The sequence below is a fragment of the Benincasa hispida genome, chromosome 4, assembly GCF_027475165.1.
Source record: "Benincasa hispida cultivar pf3 chromosome 4, pf3_genome.v1.1, whole genome shotgun sequence".
NCBI lineage: Eukaryota > Viridiplantae > Streptophyta > Magnoliopsida > Cucurbitales > Cucurbitaceae > Benincasa > Benincasa hispida.
Window position 1 is genome coordinate 62,016,305 of NC_143481.1, and position 25,862 is coordinate 62,042,166.

A 25,862-nucleotide genomic window follows, 5' to 3' on the forward strand; every position below is an offset into this window, starting at 1 on the left:
ACCGGTAATTATGTGGAAAAGATAAGGGCGTTTGTATAGTTCGCCATTCAACTAACGAAAATGTGCCACGTGTACCACAATGTAAAAAAGCCATTTTGGCTGAAAAAGACTACGTGTTTGCCACATCGGAGGCCTTACCACTCTGGCGGTGCCACGTGTTCACAATCTGAATTGATTGGGACCTCGTCTCCCTCTGTCTCTGCGCCCCACTCCGCTTTTTCCCGTTGATAAAAGAATAAAAACTTCCATTAATTTTCTCTTTCACAAATGGATTACAGAGCGAACTAGAGAGAGAAAAAAGAAAGAGAGGAGAGAGAAAGGGAGTGTTAGTGTAGGAAAATGTTAGAAGTTTAGCTGAAGGAATTTCAATTTCAGTTTTGAGGTTGTTAGTTGTTTTTTTTTTTTTTGTGGGTTGCGTTGCTTCAATCCCTTGGCTTCAATGAGCGAAAGATTTTGAAGCTCTCTGTGTTTTAAAGGGGTTTTCTTCTTATATTTCTTCACTGGGTTTTTCCATTTCTTGTCGTTCCGTCATTTGCTTTTTCTGTTGATGTGATTCTTCTTGTGGACGAAAATCCCAAATCTAGCCGTTCGAAGCAAATTTGTCGTTTCTTTTTGACATTTTTCTTTCTGGGTATGGAAGATTTTGAGGTATTGTAGTTGGGGAGATTGATTTTTGGGTGCTGGTTGGTACTGGGTAAGGTTTAAAGTTTTGGCATGGCTTTGGGGTTTATTTGAAATTGTGTTTAGTAGCGTATAATTCTGGTTTTTTTTTTTTTTTTTTTTTTTTTAAGATGAAAAGGGTTGGGTTGTTCGTCTTGTTCGTTGTAGTTCCAGTGTTGGTGAGATCTCTGAACCCACCTCTGAACGACGACGTTTTGGGGCTGATTGTGTTTAAGGCTGACATTGAAGATCCTAAAGGGAAACTCGCTTCGTGGAATGAAGATGATGATAACCCATGTAATTGGGTTGGTTTAAAATGCAACCCCAGATCCAATAGAGTTGTTGAGCTTAATCTTGATGGCTTCGCTCTCAATGGCAGGCTTGGCCGTGGTCTTCTTCAGTTGCAGTTTCTTCGTAAACTCTCTCTTTCGAACAATAATCTAACTGGAAATTTAAGTCCTAATAATGCTCGCTTTGAAAATCTTCGAGTGCTTGATTTAAGCGGCAATGCATTTCATGGGATGATTCCGGATGATTTCTTCCGGCAATGTGGGTCGTTGAGAGTAATCTCTTTGGCTAAGAACAAATTTTCAGGGAAAATCCCGGAAAGCTTGGGCTCTTGTTTCAGTCTTGCTGCTGTTAATTTATCTTCTAATCAGTTTTCAGGTTCATTGCCTTCTGGGATTTGGTCCTTGACTGGGCTTCGATCTTTGGATTTGTCTGATAATGCGTTGGAAGGTGAAATTCCACAGGAGGTGAAGGGTATGAATAATTTGCGAGCTATTAATTTGGGGAAGAATCGGTTTTCTGGACAGATCCCAGATGGGATTGGGAGTTGTTTGCTCTTGAGGTCTGTTGATCTCAGTGAGAATTCTTTCTCTGGCGACGTTCCGGTGACAATGCAGAAGCTTAGTTTATGCAGTACTCTTAATTTAAGAAGAAACTTGTTTGAAGGGAAGGTTCCTGAATGGATTGGTGGAATGGAAGGCCTTGAAATCTTGGATCTTTCAGGGAATAGATTTTCTGGTCCGGTTCCAAGTTCATTTGGGAATCTTCAAAAACTGAAGGTTTTGAATTTTTCTCAAAATGGTTTAACTGGTAGCTTGGCAGAATCCATAGTTCCTTCTCAAAACCTTTCAGCCATGGATCTTGGTCGCGGTTCTCTCACCGGGGTTCTTCCAGCCTGGATTCTGAAGCTCAGTTCGCAAAATGTATTGCCTTCTGATATGAAAAGAAGCTCTCTTTCTACAACTGTGGGAAAAGCTCTTGTTAACCTTCAAGTTTTGGATTTGTCTCACAATGCACTTTCTGGTGAAATTTCACCAGATATTGGGATATTAAATAGCTTGCAGGTGTTGAACCTGTGTAAGAACTCATTTGTTGGGGCTATTCCAGAGAGTATTGGAAGCCTGAAGGCCTTGGTTTTTCTTGACTTGAGTGAGAACCAGTTGAACGGAAGCATTCCCGAAACACTTGGCGAAGTCGTATCGTTGAAAGAATTGAGACTGGAAAAGAACTTGCTGGAGGGTGAAGTTCCAGAATTTGGGAACTGTTCTTCACTTGTAACTTTGTAAGTGGTTTTTGCTTTGATGTTTCATTTCATATGGGTTTTGTTCCATTTTGTTGGATTAAACTTTGCTTCTTATCATGACAACAACTAAAATATGATGCTTTTGTGTATATTTTTCGTAAGAGAATTTGATTGTCAAGAGGTACAATGTGAGAGAGTCTGAGGTCTCTCCCCAGTTTACATTATCGATTTCGCTCTTAGATACTGCTTGAATTTTGCAGGGACATATCGGAAAACAGATTAACTGGCTCCATACCAGCAGAATTGTCTCAACTGATCAATCTTCAAATCGTGGACTTGTCAACAAACAATCTCAGTGGTGCATTGCCAAAACAGTTGGCCAATCTTCCTAACCTTCTTTTGTTTAACATTTCTCACAACAATCTGCAAGGTGAACTACCTGCAGGTGGCTTTTTCAATACAATCTCCCCTTCCTCTGTGGCTGGAAATCCTTCTCTTTGTGGTTCTATTGTTAAGAAGTCTTGCCCCGGTGTCCTTCCAAAGCCTATTGTTCTCAACCCCAACTCATCTTCCGACTCTGGTTCTCCTTCATTACCTACAACTCTTGGTCACAAAAGAATCATCCTCAGCATTTCTGCACTCATTGCCATCGGTGCAGCTGCTGTTATCCTCGTCGGTGTAGTCGCAATCACCGTCATTAACCTCCATGTTCGGTCGTCTGCAAACTGTCCTGAAGCAGCCATCACGTTTTCGGGAGGGGACGACTTCAGCCACTCCCCAACTACTGATGCTAATTCTGGCAAGCTGGTCATGTTCTCGGGAGAACCCGACTTCAGTACCGGTGCACATGCCCTCCTTAACAAGGATTGCGAGCTTGGCCGTGGTGGATTTGGAGCGGTTTACCAAACTGTTCTTCGTGACGGGCATCCGGTTGCAATAAAAAAGCTCACTGTTTCAAGTCTTGTCAAATCTCAAGAAGAGTTTGAAAGGGAGGTTAAGAAGTTGGGGAAGGTTAGGCACCAAAATCTTGTGGCTCTAGAAGGTTATTACTGGACTCCATCTCTACAGCTCCTCATATATGAATTTGTTTCTGGAGGGAGTTTGTATAAACAGCTTCATGAAGGATTGGGAGGAAACATCCTCTCATGGAATGAAAGGTTCAACATAATCCTCGGAACTGCGAAAAGCTTGGCACATTTACACCAAATGAACATCATCCACTACAATATAAAATCAAACAATGTTCTGATTGATAGTTCAGGCGAACCTAAAGTTGGAGATTTTGGCCTAGCAAGATTGTTACCAATGCTTGATCGGTATGTATTGAGCAGCAAGATACAGAGCGCACTCGGATACATGGCACCCGAGTTTGCCTGCAAAACAGTTAAGATAACAGAGAAATGTGATGTGTATGGATTTGGAGTTCTGGTTCTTGAGGTAGTAACTGGGAAGAGACCTGTAGAGTACATGGAAGACGACGTGGTGGTACTGTGCGACATGGTTCGACGGGCGCTGGAAGAAGGTCGGGTGGAGGAATGCATTGATGGGAGGCTTCAGAGGAATTTTCCATCAGAGGAGGCCATACCAGTAGTGAAACTAGGCTTGATATGCACTTCTCAGGTGCCATCAAACCGACCTGATATGGCAGAGGTTGTTAATATATTAGAACTTATCAGATGTCCATCAGAAGGCCAAGAAGAATTGGGTTAAATCCAGTTTGGTTTCTTATTACAAATCTCTCAAGGGGATTCAACACAGGTCATTCGGCGAAGAAGAATCCGGTTTGTTCGATCAATCTAAGGTAAATGAAAACATAAAAAATGTTGAGAGTTTTCTGTTTCTTTTTTTGCTTTTATTGTAGCTTTGTTAATTCCTGTTGTATTAAGTAGTTTTCTTGTGTATGTTTGAGTTTTCCGGATTCCTCTTCACCGGGTTCCATTCCGGATCCTTGATCGAAAATCTTTAACCTTTCACTTATCTTTCATATTTGTCTATTCATTTCAAGATCTTGATAGAGCATCAGCTTGTGAAGATAGAATAGAAATGTAATATCTCTTTTGAAAGTTGATAGATGGTATAAACCTCAGACATATCTACATTTTGTTAGTATTTTCTTTCTGAACAAGAAACAACTAATCTAGATTTGGTTAATTTGGAAGTTTTGGCACTTTTTGAGCGAGGAAAATGCATTAGATTAAACATCACATCTTTCTCCAACATTCTTACCTTTCATGGAAGGACTTAACAGAAGAATGCAGAGTAAAAGCTTTTACAAACATTCTGTTTTGCCTTCCCCCCACCCACCCACCAACCAAAAATAAAATAAAGGTTTAAATACGACTTTAAATTATGAATTTTTGGCTTTGGTTCATTTTGGTCTTTGTACTTTTAAGTATTCATTTTGGTTCATTTACTTTCAATTTTGGTTTATTTTAGTTCTCGTACTTTCAAAATGTTTGTTTTGCTCATTGGATCTTCAACTTTGTTTCATTTTGGTTCTTCAACTTTCAAAAAGTGATCATTTTGATCCCTTAAAAACGAAGTAAAAACGAGAATGAAGAGACCAAATCGATTACTTTTTTGAAAGTACAAGAATCAAAATGAACATTTTGAAAATATAGAGACTAAAATAAACGATAGTTAAAAGTATAGGAACCAAAATGAACATTTTGAAAGTATGAGGACCAAAATGAACTAAAACCAAAAGTAAAAGGACTAAAATAATATTTAAATCTAAAAATAAAATAAACAACCAATAAAAAAAACATCAAACAAAATAAATTAGGGAAATAACTCATTGTCCACATTAGTAAATATCAAATAGAAGGTCTCACTAACTTTTAATGCATCTATGTTTGATACCTAATATTAAAGTATTAGTGTGATACCCTTATTAATTAAATGAAGTATAAGAAGACAAATACAAGAAAATCATATAAGAAACATAAGAGAAGATCTTCCTTACTACAGGTTTTGTTTGTAAGATAGGACATTTGTTCATAATAAAATGTATTAAATAAATTTTGGTTGAGGTGTCATAATATAATTAGTGCTCAATTAGATTATAGGCACTTCACACCAATATTTTGTTAAAAAGTATTAATGGTATTATAGTCTAAATTTAAACATAATTCAAAATTTAAATTTCTTCTAAGTGATCATATGAACAAGGTGAAGCCTTTTGTTTTTCATAAAGATCATGTGAGAGAGAGAAGAATAGGAAGAAGAAGAGAAAGTAAAAGTAAGATGTAACAAGTCAAAAAGTGTGATGAAAATGTAAGAAATGTCATAATTCGTAGCACCCACTTGGGACCAAAAGTGCTCAGTACTCAATAGAATAACCCAAAGTGCACAAAAACCACAATTTTTAATTTTTTTTTAAAAAAATAGAGAAACCTATTGCCAGTGAAAAAGTTCCAATACTATATACCACACATGAAAAACAATATCTCTATCCTATTATTAATGTTCTTCTTTTTTTATCTTTTGGAAAATAATAATATATATATTTTTTTAAAAAGTTTTTCCATTATGTCATTGTGTCTGACCCATAATCTCAAAGTTTTGATTTCAATAATGCTACTAATGCTTTTCTTTTCTTTCCTTTTTTCTTTTTTCTTTTTTTCTAACTATCAATTTATACCTTAAACTTTGAGATATATATCATTCTAAATCCTAAACTAATGATTGTATCAATTCATCCCTTAAACTTAAGGGGTTGTATCTATTTAAACCCTAAACTTTTGGATTCGTATCAATTTAAATCCCAAACTATAATTATATTAATTTAAATCTTGAACTTTCATAAATATATCAATTTAAATAACATTCGTAAGTGTATCTAAATAAAACATAATAGAGAGTCTAAGTTGATACAATTATTAGTTTGAGATTTAAATTGGTATAATCCCCAAAGTTCATAATTTAAATTGATACAATTATTAATTTATGGTTTAAAATTGATACAACATCCAAAATTTAGAGGTATAAATTGATATTTGTCCCTCTCCCTTTTGTTTTTTATTTTTTATTATTTTATTTTATTTTATTTATTTGTTTTTTTTTTGAGGGGGGTTTGAGGGAGGGAAAAGGCTGCCATTATCTTTAAAAATTCTTCCTTATTTTTTGCTTTTTGATGTCCCAATTCCAAAGCAAGACTCATTTCACTTTTAAAATATCAAGAAGAGGGGAACAACGAATCATCTTAAATCAGCTTCCAATTGCCTCCTTTTATTAATAAACTAGTTCTATTCAATTTACCTTTTTTTAAAAAGTGAATGGGAAAGTATATTAACAATCACCTCCCAATGCAATAATATATATATATTTAAAAATATATTTTTTCTTTCTTTCTTTTTAGTACAATAGGGATGGAGAATTGAACCATCATAGTCGCTAACACATATCGAGTGACAATTGAGCTACACTTGTTCTAGTCTTTTCTGTCGTAGTTTAATTATCGTTAGCATTATACTATATGACTTAATTTCTTAATCTAGAGGAATTAATAGATACTATCTTAATATACACACGATTTTCTCGATTATTGAATTGAATGGTCAATGTTTGTGGTCAAATTGATGAACTAAAAAAGAAAAATGATGAGAACTAGAATAATAAATAATAATAATAATAATAAATTATAAAGTCATAGAAGGAAGAGATTAGAATTGTAAATTAAGATTTTGTTTGTTAATTTAATTTGAAGAATACATTAAGACTAATGAAGGCCATGTGCAGAGGCTACAGGATCAATGAGCTGTCCAAAAAAGTAAACTAAGACATGCAACTAAATAATTAAGTATTATGATTTATAGGTCAAGCAAAACTTACACATTTTAATGCATTAACTAACTTCCCCTTTGGCACATGGGTCTTATCCTTTCTTTTTCAACATAAAGGTCTTTTTCATTTTTTTTTCATTTTTTTAATCAAAGATAGAGTATGATAATTTGAACATCCGATCTTTAGAAAAGGTATATCTATCAACTACTGTTGATCTATGCTTGATTATCAATTTTTTCTATCATAGAAGTTAAGAATAATATAAACTTTAGTATTATTAAAAAATTGTTGAATTTAAGTAAATGAATTATTGAATTTTAACAGAATTAAAAAAAATATCTACTAAAATTCAAAATTTTCAATTTTATGTTTAACGAGTCTTAATTAAAAGCGTCTAATAGATCCTTAAACTTTTAATTTTATATTGTAATTGGTCTCCATCACTATAAAAAGTGCCTATCTAAGAGAACAAGTATAGTATAGCACTCATCCATTAATTGATTTTGAAAAATTCCTCATACAATTACTATTTATGAGATGTCAAAGAAATGGATCACAAAAATAAATCACAATAATTAATAGAAAGAATAAATTCTATATTAATTGTAAAAGATAAATGATGAGAATTATGATTTTGTAAGTGGGTAGGACTATTGAAATTATAACAATTAGCCAACATGAACATAGCTCAACTGACATGATTCTATACTATCAATTTCAAAGTTTGAGCTTCGATGTCCCACTCCACATGTTGTCGGAACATATATATATATATATAACAATTAAAGGCAAGATAGCTGCATAGTTCAAATATGAATTGAAATATTTACAGCTCTAAGTCCAAAGCTGCATTGTGAAGAATATTTGAGGGATTGAATAAATTTTGATGGCAGAACAAACTTGGAGTGAATGATGAGAAAGTGGGGAACAAAAATAAACTGCGCACTTCAAAAATAAACCTTTTCTCTTTTGGTTTACACTTTATTGAGAGGCCAACCAAAATGATACCCTCTTGATCTATGTAAGCACGCTACCACTTAACATTACAAACCAAAATAGCCTTATCATTGCGATGCACTTTACTAAAAACCAACATTATTGCACTTTCCAATTTCCAATTTCCAGCTTTACTAACAGGAAAAACTGAGATCTATTGTTTGTCAATGGGAAAAAAAAATCAACCTAGGTGTAATTGAACCAAAAATCTACCTATTGTGATAAGCATACATTTGCTCTCTTGTAATTCAACAGTAAAAAAATGAGCTCACAACTTTTTACCACATGATATGGTGGGGGAAGCAGAATTCTCATCCTACAAATTTTCTATGTTCACTAAGTTTACTGATCTTTCAACATCGAGGAGTATGCAGAACTTTTGAGCTGTTTGTTGCTTCAATTGTCCCAATCATTTTCCCATCCATTTCTATCTGAAGTTCTAGAGTTAATACCATTTGATGATCCATTTGCTTTCATGTCAGAATGGGATTTATTTGCAGGCTTCGACTCGTCCCAGTCGTCGTCCCAGCCTTGATCCCAACCTTCTGCTGCTTCCAAGTCATTGGTTGGAGAAGAGTCATGCTCTGCCAATTCAAGCTCTTGATATGGGATTCCATCGGCATGCCGTTCCTTGGTTCTCATTTTGCAGCATGCCCAGACACCTCCAATGATCAAAACAATTGAAAATAGTAGATAGGATCCGGATACGATGTTTAGATGGGTTACATAGGAAGAGATCTGCTTAAAAATGCTGCCACTTTTTGTTAGTAATCCTACGTGAACTATACACTTCCCATTTCCTGCATCTAATATAATCATTGAATTCCCTGGAAAGTCTGAAATATTAACCTGAAATAGAATATGGAGCACAAATGAATCTCAAGTTACGCTCTTTAGAATTTGAAAACCTATAGATTTAAATCTTCACAATTTAAAATTAAAACCGAAGAGACGATCTCAGAAACATTTGTTTTGCCTTGGGCAGAAAATTTCTGACTGTCATCCGACCTAAATAAAGAAGTTAACTATTCTCGGGAAGATCCAGCAAAGATCAACGAGTACCTTTTTGGCATGATGTTCAGGAACTTGTATCTCCTTGTATTTAGCATCGGAAACTATAACATTCACTTTCAAAGAAGTCTCTCCATCATTTTGGATCAGAAGATATTGTTCCATCACCGCTGTGAGAAAACAATATTTTAGCAATACTGGCCTCTTGAAGCTTAACATAGATTAAAGTTTCTAAAAACAGTCATCTTCGCAATGTTTGAAAGACAGGTATGACATGGACATGTTGAAAAGGGCTAAAGGAATAGACAGAGTTATGAGAAGGCCCATGTTTTGCAGCTTTGTTGATTTTTGACAGATTGCACATCTCACAAAATAGACCAGAAAAATCTTGCTGAAATCAAGTTTAATATTCTTATCAGTCACAAAGAAATGTAGGAATCACAAAAATCTAGGTCATTAATGAACTGTTCCTGAGCAAAGTTCTTGGTAGACACGGTTATTTTGAACGACGCCCCCCTTGTCATTATCAAGCTGCTGATTATCCAAATGATTAAGAAATCATCGCCGTGACTCATGCGCATACAGTAGTCTCCAAATAAATCAAGCGCAATGATGCATCCTTTCAAAGTTAGCAATAAGATTTCATTTCCAATTTAATAGTCCCAGATTGATGTTCGATCACAAAGCTTATATTTGGAAGAAAGCCTGTCAATTGCTAAATTACTTCTGCGTTATACAAGTTTCCCTCTCGTTGAATGCCAAACCTAGAGCATACAACAGTTGATTGTAGGCTCTCTCTGAGCAGCATTCAATACCACACGAGGTATCAATTCATCGATAGGCTTGCTGATATTTGATGAAGTAAACTTAAGGCAAAACAGAAGCAACAGATTCTTCCTTAGGCACCTTAACATTGGAGCAAATAATGCTGGGGAACACAAATAAACTAACAATAAAATCCTAACATCCCCAAATGCTGTAATTGTAATTTGGAGTAGGGTCATCCTTATGTGCATATCTCGATCCTCGTTATTAAAAAGCTACATTATGTTGCAATCTTGTCTGTTGCTCAGCTACCACATACAAATACCAGATACCATTCTCCTTGCGGTGAAAAGATTGGCACTGCCCGAAGTTCTAGCTAGGCCAAATAGATGGGTCAAAGCCCATGACCAAATCAACAACCAACTGAAATTGGAAAACTGAAAGAACACTCGGTTTGATTAGATGCCAATAAGGCTAGTTATAGTCCAATTTTAAAATAGAAAAGTTGAGTCAATTTCATTCAGTTGAATTTTGGTCTGTTTAGTTGGAATTACAACTTAGCTTTAAACATCTTTCATGCCAGTATGGTTAGTTCAGCATTGCCCTTCATAAAATTTCATGAAGAACCGAACCAGTGATACCCTTAAGACCAATAACAACATCTATATTCAAACTCTTGCTCTTGCACTTGCCTATGAAGTGCATACTTGCTAGGACCGATTCTGAAGAGAGGAAGGCTTGGAAGCACTAAACCTCGAACCAAGCCAATGAGCTTTTTCATGTCTTGCAACTATGGAACCCATTTCTTATTTGCTATAAACTAATGACATTCCAATATTTCCTTCCAACCAAGGCTTTCTTTTACCCTGCCAACTTCCAATCCTTTCTTTCAAGTTTGAAGTTTTTAACCACTATTCTAAGCAGATATTCAAAATTTCAGAAGTCCTTTGCACAACATGACTATGACATTGATTAATCGGGACCGAGGGATGTTGTTGATTGTTTCAAATTTTGCATTCAATAACATTATGTAAGCTCTCGTGCAAACCTACCATGCTAACATAGGAGGGGTAAGAATGAAAATTCAGAAAAGATAGTTAGTTAGTGGGTAGGAAGGTGTTAGGCCACCAATCATATTTCAATATCAGAGGAGGGGTAAGAAAGGAATTGGCCCCCAGATGAGGGCACTGCTACGTGAGGCAAGGAGGGTAGCCATGTGGGGACCACAAGCTGTTATGTTTCTGATGGGGTAGGGAGTATATACGAGAGGCAGAGAGAATGTTAGAGGGTAGGTTGGTTTTTAGCGAATTCTTGAGAGTGAGAAGGGGAGGATTAACAGTCTTCTATAACAGGCTGGAGGGTGCTGTAATTGCCTTAGGGCTTCTTTTGTTTTCTTCGAATAAAAGCACCTTAGTAAGGGAGATACCTTACAGAAGGATTGTGCATGGTATGGAAAAGGACATTCTGTGGGTTTCTGTAGGCAAAAGAAGTCATAGGCCATTGAGGAACTTTGGAGAGAATTGTCACCTGAAAGGAAAGAAACCAACTCTCTCAAATAGCTGGGAGTTATTTTCGTTGCTTCAACTTAGTATTTCTGTTTTGCTGTAATGTGGTGTTAAGAAACTTGAACTCTTGCTGGAATTTCTCAATAGAATGGTGGTGTTCTTTTCTAGTGATGTTTATGTGTGTTATATTGATATTTGAAGAGAGTTTCAAAGGTGGGAACCTAAAACATTATTATTATCACTCCAACCAATGAACTCACTTATAATCTCCCTCCCTTGACAACCTAATAGAATGAGGCAAATATTCGTATCGATTCACAATTTATATCACTTAGGCCTTTATAAACATTCTTAATTGACAATTGGACGATAGAGTTCCCTCAAGGAAAATTTCCCACCTCTTTTGATCCAAATAACCATGTACAAATCAAAAGTGATTTTGTAATGAAAATTTGTTGGTTCCAATACAATGAAGATAATGCGGACCTGACTATTTACCATATATCAAGTCTTTGTCAGCATCATTCTTTGAACAAGTCACTTCTCCCCCTACTTCTTTGTCCAAGTCAATTATCACGATAGGCATCCAGTGCCATGTCAAGGCCACTAGTAGTCTTGCTAAGGACCTTCAAAAGTATCCTTGTGCTCAGACCTGAATGCCTATTGTGAATCCGGATAGCAACTTATCTACTACTCTGTGAATCCATGTTTTACACCGGTTTGGTTTTATCCTCTAGGTCTAATATTACATAGAGAATTAGACCGGCCTATTCCATTATTATCAGTAGTTAGGTCTGAATGCGTTTGCTTTCCTATGTTCACTGTTCAGTAACTTCAATTTGCACCCTCCTAGAACAATGTGACAACAACTCCCTCTACTTAATTATCTGTCAATTTTTCAAGTTGCAAGGCCTCTGTTAAGCATCCAACAATACTGTTCACACTCAATGTTCTTAAGCAGCTTGTTGGAACTGTGAATCAGCAAGGTTGTTACAGGTATTAAGCTGACAAAACTCTTCAACGTATTTGTCTACATTACAGACATCCTGCTAAGTATCACGATATGCTTCCTATAGTAGCTATTCATGATAGGCAAGTGAAATTTTTTTCCTCATCAACTGATGGGATGAGAGTCCCAATAATGAATCGATAGTTTTAAAATTCTTCTACAGTTACCTTCTCTAAAAAAAATTCTTCTACAGTTGCCATACAGTCGTCCCACCAAGTAATTTTGGTTTTCTACCTACACATTGCTAGGTGCTAGCTTTACCATATGTTCCTCTAACATTCCCACACATGAATAATCCCACGTACATAGACATTCTTTGTTCAGTCCAAGAAGTTTCCCATGCTTGGCTTATAGAAGTGTAGAATAGATAAATTATCTTTCAATTGGAAACTTTGGTTGCTCAGGGCTTTTAGTTCTGGCATGATTTTTTTGGGGAGAGAGGGTTATTCACCATATCTCGTCCTGAGGATTGGAATATTTGGGATCCATCACATTGCAGTTTGATTGGATTATCATGGAGACATATCATCGATAGGCAACTTGTGGCCACCCTCTATTCAGTTTGCATAGGGGAAGAGAAGGTGGCCGTCCCATCCTCTGCCACCACAGTTGTTCGTTTGTAAGGGGGATTTGCATACATCCAGTAAGTGAAAGGATTGTTGCATGGAATCGAGTGATTGACTAATTCCAACCAGCAGATTCTCCACAAATAACAGCCTCTATTGAATCAACTTACTGTGCATTGATAGCAGCGTCTAGAAACTAAATAATGGTTTTAGTGCTCTGGTTCAATCATTTCATTTGGTGAACTTTATGCACAAATTCAGTGTTGACTGAAAGTTCGAAAATAATTCCCCACATCCCCCAGCTTCTTGTTCTAACCAAAGCTGACTTAATTGGCAGGCTTACTAAGAGTAACAGCCTAACAGGTTCTACAAAGGGGCACTATTATCAGCAAAATAATTACATAGTAAGTTGGTCGATGGAGATGCATTTAACCGTTTGGGAAAGACAACAAAAAGATATATCGCAAGTAGAAATTCCCAAAGAAAAACCAACTTCAGTAACCAATATGCAGAGAGCATCATGGGAAGAGCGTTTATTTCTATACTAAAAAGAGGTACAATCCTCGCAAAACACAAGCTTAAATTATTCGCAGAAGAAAACATCGGATGAAAAAAACCAAAAGGGAAGAAAACACACAATTACCTTGTTCTGCTAACAGAAGGCAAGCAGTCATATTCTTAAGGTCGTGGCAAGTCTTAGATGACGAGTCACATTTCTCTGTAGTAAAACCATCAGTTGAACTTGGAAACGGCGGAATTACAGGAGTTGGAGAACTTTTTGGGGCGCCCCTACTCAATTTACCATTGATAACAGAGCTAGGACCAGGAGCTGGAGCTACACTCTAAAAAAGCGAAAAGGCGAAATACAAATTTCAAAGTCAACCGCAATCCAAAAGTTGCATCAGAAATCAAGAAAAAGGGACTCAAGAATCCGAAGCAAACAAACCTGAGGAGGATCCTTCGAAAGCGCGAAACGGCGATGAAGATTCCAAATACGGTAAGGGAAAGAAGAAGCATCGGATCCAGGAGAGAGGAGAATGAAAAGGAAGAAGATGAATACGAGGGCCAAATCACGATTCATCGCCGGAAAAAATCTGCCGTCTTTCTACAACTGGCGAATCTAGCAGAAGGGCGATGAAATCGAGATGGCGGAGAAACGCCACATTGGTGAAGGTTTTGAGTTGAAAGAGGGAAAATACATGGAAGAAGACGTTGTCAATGGAAAAGTCAAAGTCAACGAGAGAGAGAGAAATGCAGGCGGGGCCACCGGAACAAGGTCGGCGGTTAATTGTCTCTTTCCTTCGTCCTCGTTACGTCCGGAGAGACGACGAAGTCCGATCAGGCTCCGTCTTTTTTAATTATTTATCAAGAAAGAGAAAAAAAAAACCAATAAATTATATTCCTTCCTCCATCCTTTCAATCGAAAAAAAAAATCAATTGTCAAACCATAGGTACTTAGTTAATGTTATATATACTATTAGTATTAAAAATATATACTATTTTATGTTATATATACTATTAGTATTAAAAATATAAGGATAATAGATGCCTATGCTTAGTGTCTATTGATTATGTGTCATGCACTCATTTTTTAAGTGTTGTTCATATGTCTCAACATTACACATTATTAGTATCCATATAATCATCGTCAAATTGCTAGTGACATTTGGTGAATTTTGGAAGACACACATACATTGGGCAAAACCCATGAATTTTGGAAAAAGTGGAGAATTTTGAAAAATTCCCATACTTTATATTTTGTTATTTATTTATTTTATATATTATTTTATATTTATTTATTTTATTATATATTATTATTATATTATACTTTCTCTATATCCGTGTTCTCGTTGTGTGCCATTATGCCCCTCAAATTCACAACATATTATCAGCACGAACTCTTGTCATTTCTCCCACCGAAGGTATTCCTGTTCTTGTTATGTGCCACTATGCCCCTCAAATTCACAACATGTTATCAGCATGAACTCTTGTCATTTCTTCCACCGAAGGTAGGTTCTAAAGGTAGATGAGTTTCTCTCTTTATAATTAATAAATTTTATATTATTTTGTATATTTAATATCTATTAAGTTCCTAAGAGGAATACAATTTGTGATAGTGTTATCATGACAAACATTACGAAATTAGAATTCACAGTTCTTGACATTAATAGCAATAATTATTTATCATGGGTGCTCGAGGCTGAAATCCATCTGGATGTTATGAACCTTGCAAAAATAGTTAAATAAGGAAATACGACATCCAATCAAGACAAAACAAAAGCTATGATTTTCCTTCGTCATCATCTCCACGAGGGATTGAAAATGGAGTATCTTACAATAAAAGATCCCTATATCTTGTGAAAAATTTGGAAAGAGATGTATGATAATAAAAAAATAGTTATTCTTCCTAAAGCTCGTTATTAATGGATGCATTTAAGACTACAATATTTTAAATCAGTAAGTAATTACAATTTCGCATTATTTAAAATCAGTTTGAAACTGTTGATATGCGGAGAGAAAATTACTGATGCTGATATGTTGGAGAAGACATTTTCTACATTTCATGTCTCAAATATGCTCTTGCAATAGCAATATTGAGAGAAAGGTTTTAAACAATATTCTGAACTAATTTCATATCTTCTCGTGGTCGAACAAAATAACAAGTTATTGATGAAAAATCATGAATCTCGACCAACTGGGACAACACCATTCCCTGAAGTGAATGTTGTGAATGTTAATAATCGTGGTCGTGGTAGAGGTCGTGACCGTGACAAAGGAAGAAATAATTATTATTTTCACGGTAGTCATTTTAATTATTCAATTTTTTTTTTAAAAAAATCATACAAAATGATGATTACAAAGGAAAAGCTCCATATGATAAGAGTTCAAAAAGTATTAAAAATAAATACTTTCGATGCGGAATGCCTGAGCATTAGTTAATGTACTTGTCGTACGTCAAAACACTTAGTTGATCTCTATCAAGCATCCCTGAAGGAAAAAAGAGAAAAATGTTGAAGCAAATTCTGCATACCAGAATAATAACATATTGGGGGAGTTGCATGAATATTTATTTTATAATAAATATTAGAGTTTATTTAGTAAGATAAAAGCATTTGCAAATATAGATTTTTTTATATTAAAGATTTAGGCCCAGAAAAAGGAAAAAGATTAAAATGGACATGGCCCCTATAAAACCGTTTGGCCACCTCATTTCGACCCTTAATCTTCTTTTGAAAAACGCAAAAAACACTTCCAACCCTTATTTCGAGCTCCGACAGTGCCGTCTTCTTCCGATTTCAACCTTTTCATTTCGACAGTGCCGTCTTCTTCCGCTCCGATAGTTCTGTCTTCTTCCCCATCGATTTCACTCCAAACTTCAAAAGGTACGCTGTTCTTCTTAGTTTCTTAGTTTCTTCTTTTTCCTTTGTTCATCTTTTCATCACTGATAGCAAGAATTTGAAAACGTAGGCTTCGTTCTTCTTCCATTGATAGTTTATATAAGAAGATAAATAGTTACTTCAAATTAGGCTACATGCATTCTCCATCTTTTTTAGGTGTTTCATTCAGTGTTTTATTATGCATTTTGGTCACAGTGTAGTCATCATAGACTAATAGTCATCAAAATGTTGATTATGTGAAGATTATTTGTAATGTTGATTGTGATTTGTTGGTTTTTCGAGGAATATATTGATAGTTTATTGTTGACTGTGTTTGATTGCTAATTATGTTAAGATTAGTACTGTGTTTCGTTGTGATTTGCTGATGTTTCAGTGAATATTATGCTAATTTAGTTATTTATTAGTGATAAAAGTTATCACTGATGCTTCACTGATTGTTTATTGTTGTTTAACTGATGTTTCAGTTATCTATCAACAAACTATCACTGATGCTAGCATTGATGCTAATTTAGTTCCCTGTACTGTGATTTGATGATTGTTTATTCATAGGAAAAGTATCTATCACTATTATTGCTATCAATGTAATGGTTCCACATGTTTGTTTTTAGGATAGAAGTTATCACTGATGCTTCAAGGAATATGTTGACAGTTCATTGATAGTTTGTTGATGGAGTTATCTATCAACAAACTATCACTAATGCTATAATTGATGCTAATTTAGTTTCCTATATTATGATTTGATGATTATTTATTCATAGGAAAAGTATCTATCACTATTATTGCTATCAATGATATAAATGTAATGGTTCCACATGTTTGTTTTTAGGATAGAAGTTATCACTGATGCTTCAGGGAATCTATTGACAGTTCATTGATAGTTTGTTGATGGATTTATCTATCAATAAACTATCATTGATGCTATCATTGATGCTAATTTAGTTGCCTGTACTGTGATTTGATGATTGTTTATTCATAAGAAAAGTATCTATCACTATTATTGCTATAAATGATATGAATGTAATGGTTTCACATGTTTGTTTTTAGGATAGAAGTTATCACTGATACTTCAGGGAATATGTTGACAGTTCATTGATAGTTTGTTGATGGAGTTATCTATCAACAAACTATCACTGATGCTATCATTGATGCTAATTTAGTTCCCTGTATTGTGATTTGATGATTGTTTATTCATAGGAAAAGTATCTATCACTATTATTACTATCAATGATATGAATGTAATGGTTCTACATGTTTGTTTGTTTTTAGGATAAATGGAGAAAGGAAATAGAAAAACATTGGAAGGATCAACATTAATGATATTTTATAAATTTATATAGATTTGTGGTTACTTTTTTCTTACATTTATGTTATTGTTATATATACAGGAAAATGTATTAATTGTTCCAGAAAGTGAATGGACAAACTCATTAAAAGTCAGCTTCTTCATAAGTTTAGAAGTCCTATCTAACATAGGAAAATTAGATGAGCCATCACTTCAACTATTTAGAGAAGGTCCTTTTGGGCACTTCTTAGATATGAAAATGAAAAGGGTGCCCAACCGACTCATATCACACCTTATTAGAAGGCAATGCACAACTACCAAGCAAAATATCTTGGCTTTTAATTTAAATGGACATATTTTAGAAATTGGCCTCAAGGATTTTTGTTTAGTAACAGGTTTAATTTGTGATGATTACCCTATAGATGGTCTCTATAGTGAACAAGAATCAATGGACAACACAATTAGGAACTTCTTTTTCAAAACAAATACAAAAATTATAAGAAGAGAGCTCCAACCTACTTTTAATTTGTTAGGTTATGATGCCAACATACCCATTGATATAAAGGTCAAACTTGCACACTTGTATTTTCTAGAAAGCTTCCTAATTCCTACACAAGGACATAACAAAGTAAGTTAGAAGCATCTAAAAATGTTGGATGACGAAGAAAAGTTTAGATCTTATCCATAGGGCAGGGTTTCCTTTGAACTAACTGTAGAGTTTTTTAAGAAGGCTGTCATCAATAAGCCATCTTCCATGTTCCTCCAAGGATTTCCACTAGCTTTGGTATATTGGGCTTTTGAAATTGTACCAAGATTATCTAACCCCACTATTGGATTTGCACGAAGAATAAAAAGTGATGGACCTAGACTTACTCAATGGAAATCTCAAGAACCTAATGATTGACAACACATCAACAACAATATTTTCAAAGCCACTGGTGTAAGTCTTTTATCACTGTTATTTCCTTTATTAGCATGCTATCAAATGATAGAAATTATAACTGATGTTTCAGCTTTTATGACATAGAAGATACCACTATCAGTGATAGCTTCTATCAGTCATTTGGAACTATTATGATATCTTCTATCATTGATAGCATGTTATTGTAGATAGAAGCAATCCGTGATAGCTTGAAATCAGTGATTGTTTCTATAAATTAGCTGTATCACTAATATCTTTATTAAACTTTCAGTTTACTATTGCTTCATTTGTTCCAGCAATCCAACTGTTATGCCTATTTTGCGGAGCTGGAAACCAGGGAGATGGATATTGAAAAAGAAAAAAAAGGAAAACAAATGTCAATTGAGAGAAGAATTGTATCATTACAAGAAGCAATTGAAGAATTAAAAAGAGGACAAGAAGATATTAAGAAGGACATCATTGAAAAGCACAAGGAGATTCTTGATATATTGGGCTACATAAAAAAAGTTATCGTGATAAACTTCATAAAAAGTAGAAGGTGGTGAAAAACAATCTCAAGAATCTCTTGAGAAGAACAAAGCGCCATCATCTAGTTTAGAGCTTTTAGATGCAAGTTTGGAAATTCTAGAGGTAAAACTTGTGATTTTCTTTTTCTGTAAAGAAGTACAATAACAAAAATGATATATGCATGTAGGCTGACGTTGACACTGCTAAGGACAAGAAGGCTCAAGATGATCAAGAGAATGACCAACAAGAACAATTGCAAGATGATCCTGAAGATGAAGAGGAAGATCAAGAAGAAAAAGATAAAGAAGATATGACGAAAATGAATGTAAGTATTGATTGATTGATGATCTTAATTATAACATTGGTATGCTATCAGTGATATCTGAAATCACTTATAACCAACTATCAGTGATAACACACTATCATTGATAATTTGTTATCAGTGATAGTATAAATAATAGGAAGCTTTATTTACTTGACTGATACTGATAGCACATTGATAGATGTCATGTTATATTTGATTCCATGATTTCAGGTCATTGAAAAGACTCTTAAAAAGAGTCCAAAAAAATATAGACCAAAAGTTGTCATCGAAAATATGGATGACAACAAGAGACCAAAAAGACAAACAAAACCAACTAAGAAAATTTTGGAGAACGCAAAGAAGCAAAAGAAAGACAAAAAGAAGGTCTCTCCAAATGTGTCTACCAAGGTGTCTTCAAGCAAAGCTACAAGGCATTCTCCAAGGTGGAATGACGACACTCCAAGCTTTGATCTCAAAATATCACAACTTTGATTGACAATAGATAGACTTGTTTATTGACAATAGACTTCTGTTTGACAATAGTTTGGAAATTATTTTGACAATATACAGTGATTGTTATGATTTTGGAAATTACATTGTTATTTTACAAGATTAATGATAGTTAGATTGAATCAATATGAATCCTTCATAAATGTGATTGATATAGTTGCAATTTTCAATTTATTTTAGGGGCTGTTTGGTTGGAGGGAAAAAAAGGCGATCGTATAGTATAAATGTGATTGATATAGTTACAACTTTGTATAGTATTTTGTTACTTAGCGATTGTGTAGCAGAGCTAAGCGATCGTTTAGCTGAGCTCAGCGATCGTGTAGTATTTGGTAGGCGATCGTATAGCATTTTGTTACTCAGCGTTCGTGTACCCGAGCTCAGCGATCGTGTAGATAATTTAAGCGATCGTATAGTATTTTGTTACTTAGCGATGGTGTAGCAGAGCTAAGCGATCGTGTAGCCGAGCTCAACGATTGTGTAGCATTTGGTAGGCGATCATATAGCATTAGGTAGGCGATTGTATAGCATTTTGTTACTCAGCGTTGTGTAGTAGAGCTAAGCGATCGTGTAGCATTTGGTAGGCGATCGTTGTTGTTTGGAAATGCTGATAGTTATGATTGATGATGTTCTATGCTATGCGTGAAATGATGCGATACCACTGCTAGATATGCATTAATTATGGATGCTTACGTAGTATGCCTTGCGTTGTCACAAGTTTCCTTATGATGGAACCAAGTGTAATTCCACCACAAGTTTCTTGGTGTGATTCGAGGTCGAACACATGGACTGTTTTAGGTTATTGTGGTATGTTCGTGATATATGCAACCAGGTTTTTCAATATTTAAAAAGGATGTTTTGTGTACAAGTATATAAGATTGTGGTAAAGTAAATGAAAGCAATAAAGATGCGATAATGAAAATAAGATACAATAAACCTAAGCTAGATGATATAAGATACAAGCTTCTTGATACACGATGCTGGGGTCAAGGCTGGCTGTGAAGGTTATGCAAAGAACATGGGATGCGGCAGCAAGTCTTATGAACAGAATACAAAGAGAAAGATAAATAATATAAACAACGCAAGTCCTCAATTGCACTGAAGCTATAAATACGGTTCCGCTCTTCCCTTGGCGTACACCTTTTAGTGATTGGTCGCGCTCCCATATATCTGTGGTGAGACAGAGACTAACGTAATGAATGCAAGGTTCCTTCCATGTCTGGAAGTACTACTCGCTTTAGTTAACGCATTCTTTTAATCTTCTCTCGATAGATCAGAATAACATATTCACTTACGCTCTCGTAGGTGAGGATGCCGTCTAGCATGCCTTAGCTAAACGCATTTTATATCTTAACAACAATTTAAGTACTTGTTTAATTCATATTAACTATCAGGGAATTAAGAAAACATCATGGAGAAAGTGATTAATGGGTGAACGTAAATAGACAGAGAATGGAATATGAAAGCTATCGAAACATTTAATATATCTATTAAGCGTTTGATACATAGTGTGTGAATGAAGAGATAAAGAGAAAGTGAAATACAACGATGAAAGAAATAGAACAGATACAAACAAGCGCCAATGTCTTGGTATCGATTCGATGGAGATTTGCTTGCCGGATTGGATGGATCTGATTATAGGAAGAGTTTCTCTCTCAGGCTTGCTCAATCGGTAGTAGGGGTCTTTACACAGAGCTTCAAATCGGGTATTTGGCAGAATAGATCTGACACTCACCTCTCGGCCTTGTCTCGTCTTCTTCCCAGATTTCTTCAATTAAGCATTCAACTCAGCCTTTTCTCTCAACACTTTAGCAATAATTCGCCCCGTATCAAGTAGTATAAGTTTTCTTTGAAATCTATGGGGTATTTATAGGTACAGGTTTTTGACTCTGGCCTTGTGGTCCCCACTGATTGTTATGGTAATTCCGAAGATGAAGGGATATTATTCCTTCTGTTATGCAATCAGATCGTCAATTCTACACAACCGTTAGTTGTACATGTGTCTCAATTCTTCGCTTTTGCGTTGCTCAACTGTATCTTTCTATCGTGAGTTCGCATACAGTGTTATTTTTATTATCGCATGCGGTTGAAAGTCAACTCTAGATCGACTGTCGCTTTGCGCCGTCATTGCGGTAATCGTCTCTTCATTGTTGATTGACGGGCGCAATGTGACAGAGATGCGTTGATCAGCTTCTCGTGAGCCTTAAGCGCAAACAGTGACTTAGTTTCCTACAAAATAGTGTAAAATTCGGCTTGTCTTCAATCTTTATGGTGTTAGTGGGTGTAATTACGATCATTTATAATTATTGTAATTCTAAGCTAATTTTCATACAATCAGCGCATATTCACTAACTTTTGGCCGCAATATCTAGATAAAGTGACATAAATAACTTGAATTTCTACAAGTTATCAATCGTCTAGCTTTGGGTAGGCGATCGTGTAACATTTTGTTACTCAGTGATTGTGTAGCGGAGCTCAGCAATCGTGTAGATAATTTAAGCGATCGTATAGTATTTTGTTACTCAGCGATCGTGTAGCAGAGCTAAGCAATCGTTTAGCTGAGCTCGGCGATCGTGTAGCATTTGGTAGGTGATCGTATAGCATTTGGGTAGGCGATCGTATAGCATTTTGTTACTCATCGATTGTGTAGCGGAGCTCAGCGATCGTGTAGATAATTTAAGCGATCGTATAGTATTTTGTTACTCAGCGATCATGTAGCATTTGGTAGGCGATCGTATAGCATTTTGTTACTCAGCGTTGTGTAACAGAGCTAAGCGATCATGTAGCATTTGGTAGGCGATTGTCTAGCATTGGGTAGGCGACTGTATAGAATTTTGTAAACGATCGTTTGGACTTGTTAAGCGATCATCTAGTCTCTAAGTCGGTTCCTCAACAGGTTATTCAGTGTTCTTCAATAGGGTTGTTGTGTTGATCAAACTTTAAACACAAGCTGCACAGTTTTTATCACTGATAGTATGGTATCAGTAATGGACATGCTATCAGTGATAGAATCTATCATTGATGGATTTTCTGTAAAAATGCTTATCTACTATCAGCGATAGAATCTATCATTGATGGATTTCATGCAAAAATGCTTATCTTTTAGTATAGTTATTTAACAAAAGAAGTTTTGATGCTTTTGAATTCATTGTATTAATTGCTGACAAAAGCTATTACAGATAGCTTGATATCATTTCTTTCAATTGTTGTGGCTAAAGGAAAACGAAAGCTTCATAAATAAAAGCATCATGTTGTGAAGCATCATATTGACTAAAGAATGAATATATCAACAACAAAGTCTGTTCCACTAACAAAACATTAGTAACAAGGTTTCTAATATATTTATGACAAACATCAATAACAAATTGTTTCACTATCCAATGGTTAAATTGATGACAACAAGCAACAACTACAATCTAATTGTCAAATTGGTGAAAAACATCGGCTGTCTCACTATCATTGATAAATTGATGACAAACATCAATTACAAAACAAGCTTCTTCATTACAAATATCAATTATAAATCAAGCTTCTTCATTAAACAACTGGTGGAAATTTGCATGTCCTACAATTATGGCCACGGTGAAGACATCAACTGCACTTCGAGCTCATTTTCTTTCCACCAATTGATAATATTCTTTGTTTACGTGGTCATCCAACTGGACGTTTAAGTATTGGCGGTAATACATTCACACCAACATCAACAAATCTCCAATCAGAATGATTTCCAATAGGATAAACTGATCCTTTATAGGTTGATAACAATGTACTGCAAAAATAGTAGTCCGACACAAAAGTATATATATCTAAATTTAGCCCACGAATAATAGCACAAGCATGAGCACATGGAATCTCCACCAAATCCCAAACATGAAAACTGCACGATTTATAGGCCAAATTTACAAAAAAAGTGATTGTGCCCATCAACTACTTTATATTCTTCATTGTTAATAGGATCAACCTGAAAAATAAAACAGTCAACGAAATGTAATCAACTAGGTGCACTAATAGAATGTCAATGAAAACTAAAATATAAATGAAAATGTAAGTGATACTATCCTTACTTGATTAAATATTTTCAAGCTATCAGTGAAAACAAAAACTACAAGTGATAGCTTCTATCACTAATAACATGTTATCAATAACAGAAGCTATCATTGATAACATGTTATTAATGATATTTTCTAATAGTTAAGGTATTTGTACCTTGAAGCTTCTTGACTGATTGTGTTGCTCTCGCAACTCAGACTCTGCCCAACTAGTCAAAATAGTCTTCATGGATAATGTTGATTGACCTTTTTCATAAAACCAATTTTGAAGTATGTCTCTAATATAATCAAGTAATGATGCAACGAGGAACTCCCAAGGCTCTTTTAAAATATTATTTAAGCACTCTGAAATATTTGTAGTCATCGTATTATACCTTCTTCTCCTAGAATGTGCACGTGCCCACTTCTCAAAACCAACTTTACCGAGATATTCCCGAATTATAGGATATATTGATTCCATCCATTTCATATAAAACTCGAACTTATCAATTGTATAAGCTTTTGCACAACTATAATATATGTCATCAATTAAAGAATCCTTATAAATCAACTTCATATTTTGCAAAAGGTGTCATAGACAAACACAATACTCAACATTTGGAAAAACATTCATAACACCTTTCGGTATGCTAAAATGTCGATCAGAAATAATGACTAATCCTTCTCGTTCACCAAAACTTTTCTTTAAATTCTCAAAAAACCATCTCCAGGATGCATCATTTTCAGAGTCAACAATACTAAAAGCAAGAGGAAAAATCTTATTGTTACCGTCAATTGTTGAAGCCGTCAAAAGAGTCCCAGCGTATTACATTTCAAGAACCTCTCATCAACTGATATATTAGGCGTATAATGCTTCCAACCCTCAATTGATGCTCCAATAGCCATATGTCAGCTTCATAGGCAGTGAATGTACCTAAAGAAGAAAGCAAACAATTAAGCCAGATTACAAAAGGTATATAATTGATTGATGTCTACCACCAATAGCTTCTATCACTGGTTGCAGTCCATCACCAATAGCTTCCATTATTTTCATGTTATCAATGATGGAAGATATCAGTGATAGACTCCAATCAGTGATAGGAGCTATCATTGATAGATCATATAATAAGTCAGAAACAAGAAACTTGGATTCTTTTTTTCTAACTTCATCAAAATCTTTGGAATCAATGCATATGATTCACGTGCATCCCCTTTCAAAGACTTCATTATTTGCGCTTTTTCCCTCCATACTTTATAATAGCTAATAGTTACTCCAAATTCCTTACGGACTTTATTCACAATATCACTAGGAGTTTAGGTATGAGATGAACTAAATCAAAAATCATTTCTCAAACATTCAGCTATTAAGGACGAAGAAGCTTGCTTATGACAAGTTTGAATACTTTTTATAGAATAATCATGAATATCAATAAACTTCCTAAGCATCCACAAAACACCCCGCTTGTAACGAGATGCCCTCACATACCATTGACAACCATTTTAAACACATCGAAACACAATTGCTCTTGAATTTGACGTTATAGTCTTAAATTCAAAATTCTTCTTAACCGCTATCAAGTAAAAACAATTTGATAAAATCTCTTTACTGGCAAACACATCTTTTTCTTTCAAATCACGAGCAATATGTATATCCATAATCACTTGAAAATCACCATCATTAATCATAGGTTTAGAAGAAGGAACAGTAGACAAATAATTTTCAGCTCCACTAGAAACAACATTAGAAGATACTTCCAAACATGAACTACTGACATGAGCAACCAAAGGATGTCGTGTATTGTGTTCCTTAACTAAAGCCAAAAACCAAGCTATATCCTTATCTTCACGAATTTGAACTACATTTTGAACCTCATTCATAACAAAATCTAATAAAACTGAAAGTTCTATAGAAGAAGTAGACACATCCAAACAAATCTCCTTAACTATTAAACCCATAAAATCATCAAAAACCATCATATCATCTACTAAAACTCCAGTAGATTTGTAATTCACATAACAATGTTTTTCATTCTATATTCCACTATGAAAAACAACTATTGGAATAACCATGTTTTAAAATTCCTGC

At 34.9% G+C, this 25,862-nt stretch overlaps 2 protein-coding genes across 2 annotated transcripts; one reads left to right on the plus strand and one right to left on the minus strand.

The window, feature by feature from the left end:
- Positions 1 to 256: 256 nt before the first annotated feature.
- On the plus strand, positions 257 to 4,168 carry LOC120075578 (putative LRR receptor-like serine/threonine-protein kinase IRK). Its single transcript, XM_039029107.2, has 3 exons — positions 257 to 694; positions 792 to 2,230; positions 2,452 to 4,168. The coding sequence occupies exons 2-3, from the start codon at positions 792 to 794 to the stop codon at positions 3,899 to 3,901; spliced, it is 2,889 nt and encodes a 962-aa protein (XP_038885035.1). The 5' UTR covers positions 257 to 694; the 3' UTR covers positions 3,902 to 4,168.
- Positions 4,169 to 8,054: 3,886 nt separating this feature from the next.
- On the minus strand, positions 8,055 to 14,267 carry LOC120076442 (uncharacterized). The gene is made up of 4 exons (XM_039030269.2): positions 13,775 to 14,267; positions 13,472 to 13,670; positions 9,035 to 9,153; positions 8,055 to 8,821 (listed from the first exon to the last, which is right to left on the minus strand). The coding sequence occupies exons 1-4, from the start codon at positions 13,907 to 13,909 to the stop codon at positions 8,369 to 8,371; spliced, it is 906 nt and encodes a 301-aa protein (XP_038886197.1). The 5' UTR covers positions 13,910 to 14,267; the 3' UTR covers positions 8,055 to 8,368.
- Between the last annotated feature and the right edge of the window lie 11,595 nt (positions 14,268 to 25,862).

Coding starts and splice junctions, on each gene's coding strand:
- LOC120075578 (XM_039029107.2), top strand. CDS start 792: ATGAAAAGGGTTGGGTTGTTCGTCTTGTTCGTTGTAGTTCCAGTGTTG. Junction 2,231..2,451: donor TGTTCTTCACTTGTAACTTT/GTAAGTGGTTTT, acceptor TGAATTTTGCAG/GGACATATCGGAAAACAGAT.
- LOC120076442 (XM_039030269.2), bottom strand. CDS start 13,909: ATGAATCGTGATTTGGCCCTCGTATTCATCTTCTTCCTTTTCATTCTC. Junction 13,671..13,774: donor TTTCGAAGGATCCTCCTCAG/GTTTGTTTGCTT, acceptor TCGCTTTTTTAG/AGTGTAGCTCCAGCTCCTGG. Junction 8,822..9,034: donor CTGAACATCATGCCAAAAAG/GTACTCGTTGAT, acceptor ATTCTATTTCAG/GTTAATATTTCAGACTTTCC.